The sequence below is a fragment of the Numida meleagris genome, chromosome 3, assembly GCF_002078875.1.
Source record: "Numida meleagris isolate 19003 breed g44 Domestic line chromosome 3, NumMel1.0, whole genome shotgun sequence".
Classification (NCBI taxonomy): Eukaryota; Metazoa; Chordata; class Aves; order Galliformes; family Numididae; genus Numida; species Numida meleagris.
Genome location: NC_034411.1, coordinates 45,462,478 through 45,471,016, shown reverse-complemented (window position 1 = coordinate 45,471,016; position 8,539 = coordinate 45,462,478). Strand labels below are relative to the sequence as shown.

General features: G+C 42.0%; 1 protein-coding gene across 2 annotated transcripts in view; it reads right to left on the bottom strand.

Annotated features, from left to right (window-relative positions):
• The window catches only part of PRKN (parkin RBR E3 ubiquitin protein ligase), a 712,245-nt gene continuing 705,111 nt past the window's right edge, over positions 1,406–8,539 (bottom strand). The window contains exons 11-12 of one of the 2 annotated variants that reach the window (XM_021391068.1): positions 8,201–8,318; positions 1,406–2,653 (exon numbers count right to left, since the gene is read on the bottom strand). In XM_021391068.1, the coding sequence (XP_021246743.1) occupies positions 2,544–2,653; positions 8,201–8,318 (228 nt within the window). In that variant the 3' untranslated portion in view covers positions 1,406–2,543. Of the gene's footprint in view, positions 2,654–2,674; positions 5,660–8,200; positions 8,319–8,539 lie in introns of those variants that run through there. The other variant, XM_021391066.1, reaches the window with a different exon arrangement.

Sequence of the window (8,539 nt, the reverse complement as noted above, 5' to 3'; positions counted from 1 at the left end):
CCATGAAAATTAAACTTACTGTAAACCGAAGTGAGGTACAGATGGTTGTACCATCTCAAACTGTATGTATACAGACACAGATACATATATATTAATACAGAGAAGATCAGGATGTGTTCTATCAAAGTCTGCAGAAGCCACACTTTTTTTTGGCAAGTGGGTGTTATATGGTTGCAAACTGTGAATCTGGACTGTGAGAAGTCGTCTTAGGTGGCAAGGGGCTATAAAGTCACTCTCTAAAAGTGAATAATACTGAGTCAGTGCCTTTATTCTGAACTCCTTTATTCTCCTTTCTTGCCCTTGCTTATGTCTTTGATAAATGTTCATAATCCCATCTTCTTATGACTTCTTCCCAAGAAAGAGATCTTTCTGTTGTAGCCTTATGACTCATGGTCAGTCATGCCCTGCCCAGGCCAGAAAGAAATACTGGAACTGATCTATATGGTTCCTTGACTTCAACGGACCTTTATCCAGGAGCCTGCTGTTATCTACATGTATCTACATGACAATTAAAAATTAAAATATTATCTTGTTAGGATAGCTCTAACTCAGTGAAAGTGTCTTACAGTAGACAAGTTGTTTTTTTTTTGTTTGTTTGTTTGTTTTTGACTCTGTAAGAAAGGCACTAAGCGAAAATGGGAAAGAGATCCAGACTTCTCCCATGAAACTTAGCATAAAACTGAAATTATTCACGGAGATTTTTCCCAAGCCTGTTGGTAAAAAGCCATGAAATGATAAAACAGACCTAGGTGCAGGAAATCAAGTAATGAAATAATCAGAGCTAACAGTAAAATATCTTCATTAAGATAATGTACATAAATGAGCTACATCACATTATTCTATTGCACTCCTGTGCTCTAATAAAACCATTTCTGCACACATCTTAGTTCACTGGTGCTAAAAAGGAAAATGGCCTTTACCCGGTGGCCACTGTGCTCTCTTTGCCACTTTCTTTCTCCCACAGCATTTTCTTAATTCTATCAGTTCACTCTCATTTTTGGTACCTCAGCCCTTCATCCTTTTTTTTTTCTTAGACTTTTAAGGTGATTTCCAGCTGAGACAGAGGAGTACTCCACTGCTTTTAACAGTTAGCCATTCCTGTACAGTCTGGGATTTCTTTGTACCTTGAGATTGTTGATCTGCACTGACTGATACAAGGCACACCCATACTTTCAGAACTCTACAGTCTGAATTAACAGCACCACACAAGCTGTTAATTCAGACCTGATACAAGAAGTTCACGTCCCTGGAATTTATTTTCTTCTAAGAGTATGCTTTAATCAAAGGGCTAGCCTCTCAGCTGGGAATCAGCTGAGTTTAATCTGTCAAGGAAATGCACTATCCATGACACCCATCATCTTTGTACTCACCTACCTTGTATAAAAATAAATACATAAGAAATGAAGACATTTTTGACAACTTTATTTACTGTGTGCTTTTTCTCAAACTGAATTGTAGAAATCCTTACCTGACATGTTGAGATGAACAATACCCATTTCATTTTAGATTAGGACAGCAATGTAAAGGACATGAAACAATAAGATTGTTCAGGCTTGGGAATGGTATAAAGCTTTACTTATTGTGTAAACACTGTAAAATGAAAGTAGTTCCTCATTGTTTGAGCTGTGAATACATTTTCAGAAATATAACCATATTCTGATTCAATTTAAATTGATGGTGAAGGAAACCCCCGAGAAGGCTCCCCCTGCTTCCCCTTGCTATGTCCAAAGTATTGCTGTAAACACAAGATAAATGAAACGCTAGGAGCCTAGATTGTGCAACACTTAATCATATCCAATCACCACTGCAACACTCAATAGCTACAGCTGAAACTGCATTCATCCTCAACTGATCTATCAGAGGTAACATAGTCTGTGAAGAGTATATAGGCAGATTTCATGCTGTGCGTTACAAATACACAAGCTCAAATCTGGCATAAAGCTGGCTGTTTCTATGAGAATTTGGTTTGAAAGCAAGAACCCTACAGAAAACCTGTTCAGAAGGAACCCTGAGTAAATACTGAACAGCTAGTGTCTTCCATCTGCTAAAAAGCTATTAAGCTGTTAAGAAATACAGTCTTAAAATCAAAAATTGTGCTGAATGAGCAAAGGAGTTGGTGCTGGGACTCTCCTCCATAGCCCCTGATACACACAAGCACCTGCTGCTCTCTTGCAGGAGTTAGGGATTTCTGACTAGAAATATCAAGCAAGTTCCTCATGGTAAACCTGTCTGCTCTCCATGCTGACAGACTGCAGATATTCAGAAAGGTGAAATGTAACCGTCTTTGTACCACAATGAGTAAGTCTGTCCATTAAAACAATTTCTCTTTTTACTTAGTGGATTTAAAACCCTTGGCATACCTTCAATGTGAGTTTAGCACGATTTCATAGACAAGCAAGAAAAAAACAACAAACTGAGCTAAATTCTGAACTCTCCATCCCTGAAACCACTGGGAGTTTTGTTTAAGCAAGGAGTTCAGAATGTGACCCTGAGGAAAGCCAGCTGCAGCAGCAATGCCAGCTAGCCCCTGGGCCGCTGTGCCATCAGTCAAACCAGTGATTGCCCATGCAGGTTCTGTTCCACTCCAGGCCACAGTTCCAGCACCACTCAAACCTGCACTGAGGCTGGGGACATTTCATGTGCATGCAGCCACCTGCAAAACAGCAAAAGAATGGCTTTGGTACTTGGCAAGCACTCACAGACATTAATCAACTATTAAAAGTTTTAAAATCAACTTCTGTTGGCCTTCAATTACTAACCAAGTAAAATATTTAGTAAAAGAGAAATACAAACCTGAAGACTTCTCCTCGGCTTTCTAAATCTCATTACTCCTTCTTCTATTGGGGTGCAATGTGCTGGTGTTGTTTGAGGGACTGCAGGAGTAGGAACTGCTGTACTGTCTGACATTTGGAGGGGCTGTGCAAGGGACACGGAACAGCAATGGCAGGCTCTAAAAGCGCTCATGGAGGTGTCTGCTCCAGGGTAGTCTACGCTAGTAGAGTTGTGAGCCAGAAGCTGAACTAAATTATTAGGTTTTAAAATTTGGATTCAACATTGGAGGGATTTGCAGACAGTAAATCAGGAGACAGATTTTGCTGACTGACTGCTGATTCTATAAAAATGGCATTAGTAATTTAAGTTGACTTGACCTTCTTAATATCTGAAGCAGCCTTTTGATCACATCCATGTTTCCTTTGTGTTGGGTTTCTTACTTGCCCATACTGTGAGAGCAGCTTTAATCTCTCTGCTCACATCCTTGATGATATGTTTAGTTTGTAATATATAAAACATTAACATTGTCAAAGGTCATTACAAAAATGTACTTCAAATGGAAATTATGTTACTCACCACACACAGAAATCTCTTGTATAATTCAAACAGAATGAAAACCATGCAGTAAGAAGTGCTGAAATGTCATCTCAGTTTGACTCTAGATGGTGATAGGATGTACAAGGAGTGTGTGTTTCCTACTGTACGACCTGCTACCCTTATACAACCTTTCCTATAAATGCCACTCCAGAAGGTAAAAACAACAGGGACAAGAACTGATCTGTTAAAATAGGCCAATCTGCTTCATTTGACAGAGGGAGAAAACTAGCTATGATGGCAAGGTCTATTCAACACACCAAAGATTTCGTATTTATGTAAGAGATGCAGTTCATCAGACATTTTTATCTTATTTAAATCAAAGTGTACTGATGGCCAGCCTTCAAAACACGTTTCACTTAAAGTTTAGACCCAATCCTCTCTTACAATTCATATTAAGCCATCACTGGATGAAATGGATCTCAATCGTGATGCAGGAACCAGAGTCCAATAGGCACTCTGTGTCAAGGATGTGCTCTACCTGCTAAGCTACATCAATCAAGTTCTCTGCTATACAGGCACTGAGATCAGCAGCCAGAGTGCCTCAAGCAATGTGGCCCACAGCTCTGTGAGAACAGCAGGCCTCTGAGAGACACAGATATGTATTTCAACTCACTCAGACTGGCAACAGAGCTGTGGGACAGTGCTTTGCTCTTTCATGTTGGCTCTACAGAAAAGTTATTGGCATTTAGAAGGATTCTACAATGCCTGTAGAAATACAGGCTCATGCAGAAAAGTTATGGGCATAAAAATATACAGCATTGCCACTGTCCCTTGAAAAAAAAATGTCCACAAAAACCTTTGGGGAGGGAAGGCAGAATTACTCTCTTGTGTGGAGTGAGTGCGCACCTCCCAAAAGAGGACTGCTGGCAGATTTCAGTACACAATCACCAGCCTCTTGACACCAGCTGTACTCAGGGAGATGCAAAGTGTTCCTTTCAGTCAGCCCAGAAGCTGGAACGTGCAGTACTCTTTACCAGAGAAGAAAGGAGGCACTACACTTTTCACGCTTTGTGCCTTAATTCACGGGGCCACTGAGGTGGGAAGGCACAGGGAAGAAGCAGGAGCTCAGGGAATTTTAGAGCCACTCAGGCACTCAGCAACAGATGGGCAGCATCCATGCTGGCAGCAGGTTATCCCAGTTCACTGTACTGGATTTTTCAGCATGGCCTGAAGGCCACCTGACTACAGATGAGACAAGGCTGTTCTGCATGATGATCATCCCCAGAACGCCTTCTGCAAGCATGATTCTACGAGAACACTTGTACACCTGTCCCAGCCAGTTCTAGACTGCCAGAGGAACCATGGCCTCCCAGCAGCCAGCCCCATCAAGGATCTCCTGGCCTTCTGTGCTTTCGGAGAAGCAGGCAGACTACCGCAGTTCCCAGGAAGTCTTGTCAGTTTGACTTCTCAAGGACATTAATCATTTTTTGCTCACAGCTGTTAAAAAGTTTTCACTAACAAGCAGGCACAAGTTTAGTTTGTAAGTGGTGGTTTGAAAATCAGTCATTTATGCATGACTACAACTTTTTGGGGAGTACAACTAAAGTAAATGCTGCTGAGATACCATTCCCTTTTGAAAATCTGTTATTTAAAATTGGAACATATTTTGATAGAATGCAATTAACAAAGGTGTTTTGTTAAAGGACTTTAGGTGCCTTTTTATCTTCTGACTCAGTACAAATCCATGGTATTGTTACATGAGAAACAATGGGCTGCCAGCAGTTTACAAATGACAGTCTGGAAGCTGGAACATGCAGTACCCACTATCAGAGAAGACAGCAAGCACTGCCCTTTCAACCTTCACGCCTTAATTCACAGAATCACTGGGGTGGGAAGGGACCTTGGGAGATGATCCAACTCAGTTTTCTTCTGCCCACAGCAGGGTCAACTAAAGCAGCCTGCTCAGGGTCATGCCAAGTCAGGCTTTGAACGTTTCTTAGAATGGAGACTCCACAACCAGTCTGGGGAGCCTATCCCAGTCTTCAACCACCCTCATGGTGAAAAGTATTTTCATATACATTTCATCATTGCATTTGGAATTGGGCTCATTACCTCTTATCCTCTCACTCGGAACTACTGAGAAGAGTCTGACTGTGTTCTTTACCATCCCATCAGGTATTTTTGCACATTGCTAAGATTCCCCTCAGCTTTCTGTTCTCCAGGATGAACAGACTCAACTCTTGCAGCTTCTCATGACATGCTCCTTCCTCTAAATTAATCACCGCTGTAGCCCCTTCACTGGCCATGCTCTGCTGTATCCACATGTTTATTGGGGAGCTCAGAACTGGACCTAGTATACAATCAAAGAATTAGCTAGGTTGGAGTCCAACCATCCAGTCCAACCATCCACCTACCACCACCAACCCCACTAAACTATGTCTCCCAACGCTGTATCTAAACGTTTCTTGAACACCTCCAGGGATGGTGACTCCACCACCTCCCTGGGCAGCCCATTCCAGCACCTGACCACTCTTTCAGAAAAGTAGTATTTCCTAATGTCCAGCCTAAATCTCCCCTGGCGCAACTTGAGGCCATTCCCCCTCATCCTGTCACTAGTTACAAGAGAGAAGAGGCTGACCCCCAGCTCACTACAACCTCCCTTCAGGTAGTTATAGAGAGCGATGAGGTCTCCCCTGAGCCTCCTCTTCTCCAGACTGAACAATCCCAGCTCCCTCAGCCGCTCCTCATAAGGCCTGTGCTCCAGACCCCTCACCAGCTTCGTCGCCCTCCTCTGGACATGCTCCAGGGCCTCAATGTCTTTCTTGCAGTGAGGGGCCCAAAACTGGACACAGTACTCGAGGTGGGGCCTCACCAGTGCTGAGTACAGAGGGACAATGACTTCCCTACTCCTGCTGGCAACACTATTTCTGATACAAGCCAGGATGCCACTGGCTTTCTTGGCCACCTGGGCACACTGCTGGCTCATGCTCAGCCGAGCATCGACCAACACCCCCAGGTCCGTTTCCTCCAGTAGTACTCCAGACATGTCTCATCAGAGCTGAGTAGAGTAGAAGGATCACCTCCCCTGATCTGCCGGTGATGCTTTTGTTCATGCAGCCCAGGATACAGCTGACTTTCTTTGCTGCACGGGCACTGCTGGCTTGTGCTCAACTTGTACACCAGGACATTCAGGTCTTTTTCTGTAAAGCTTTCCAGTCAGTTGGTCCCTAGCTTTACTAGTGTATGGGGTTATTTCTCCCCAGGCTCAGGACCTTTGCACTTACTTTTGTTGAACTTCATGGGGTTTCACTCAGCACATTTCCCAGCCTGCTGAGGTTCTTCTGAATGGCAGCATTACCAACTGGTTCCACTACATTGAAATACTTCTAACTTGCTTCTGGGTCTTAGGCATTTTGCATTAAGAGGTACTGTTCTGACATGGGTCTGGCCATAAGCAAGGAAAGGTCTGTTCCTGCTTACAATCTATTTTGAATAACTATTTTCTTCCAGGGGAAAAATATAATGGCCTTTATTTATTTTTTGATACATTGGTGATTTTTATAAGCAATTTCCCTAGTTGGAATTATATAAATTATATCACAGTGTCAAATAGGGATATTCTATTTATGATGTATTACAACAACTGCCTATATATTAATAATGAAGTTACACAGTGTAGGATAAAGAAAAGCTCCTAGCACTGCTTCCAGCCTAACCAGAAGGTTTTTTTATTCGTGTATTCTCATACCATAAGTATGAACAGTCAGAATTACTGTCTATTTGTAATCCAGTTCAACCTTCTGGCTTTCCAGCTCATTTTATGAGCCTGTAAATAACTTTTCTGACCTACTCCTCTGTTATCTCTCTTTTGCTGCCTACCTTGCTCTCTACACTTTGCCAAATCTTATCTCCCCTTCCTACTCTTGAATTCATGCTTTCAGTCCTTCTGCTCCTTGTGCTTGAAATCTCCCACTTTCCATCTGCCAGCTACCTTCAGTTCTTTTCTTTCCTCATACCCTGGATTTCAGGATTTTGTCCTATTTCTTCCTCAGTAATATTTCCATAGTATCACTGCTTCAAATGTTTTCTCTTTACAGTTTGCAGTGTCTCATTTAGCATTTTCAAAGTCTCATTTGTATAACTGATGCCACAAAATGGAGAAGCAATCTCTATACTTAATATTCACATAATATTTAGGCAAACATTTTAAGATATTTTGATCAATTCACCTTCATACAATTAAATCTTGGAACAGCACATTCTACAAAGCATAGCCTATTTGCTTTTCCTGTTCCCTGCTTTAACCAATCCAGTGCTAACAGATTACTTTTCATCCACAGGGAAGGCACTGATCAGTGCAAGCAGTTTGTCAGGACTCACATTTCTTCCTCAGACTTGATCTTCTACTGTGGGCATTTCAATTAGTTGAGATTCATTTCATTTCAATTCAGCTATATACTGTCTAGAAATCTACACCAGATCTAATTCTCCTACATCCCACTTTTAGATGTTACTCTTCTGGACCTCATTAGACACATGCTTTGTTTCCATGTCAGATGAGTTTTGTCCTGTAAATGTCTATTTTTTTCATTCAAAAATCTATACGACTAACTGGACATTCAGTCATATTAATGCTACACCCAGTGTAGCATTTTCTTTGTCTATCACATAGCTGAGTGTTTTGTTGGGCTTAGTCAGTGGCTTCATAACTAAGTGTTTTCGATTTATTGCTTTCAAGATAACTTAGATAAGCAGCAGAGGGAACATTCAAGCTTTGTGCCCTTCCTCTCTTGTCATAATAGCATGCATATGTGCACATGCTTGTTCATATACGTATGTTGTAACATTAATTTTACATGACAGTTAAGTACCAGTTATTTAACAAATTTACCATTTTTCTCCACTGGAATATGGCAGTTGGGGCATGGCTTGGTTGTTTTCTTGATTGTTTCTTTAGATGCCTCTTCCCATCGGGCTTGCATGGCTGCATTTTCATCAACTACATACCCCTGCAAAGAGAAACTATTTACTCATGAGTGCAAACTGCATTTTTTATTTTGAAGCAAAAATTCCACCCCTCTCACAAATCATTTTCCCCTGGTGGGCATAGCACATGCATTAGGTTGGAGGACAGGCTGCCCTCCCTGCTGGGGCTGTGTGCCAACTGGAGGAGATCCTGCAGACAGGTGGAGGTCAGGGGCATCCTCCAACTCCCTGCCCACACGGCCCC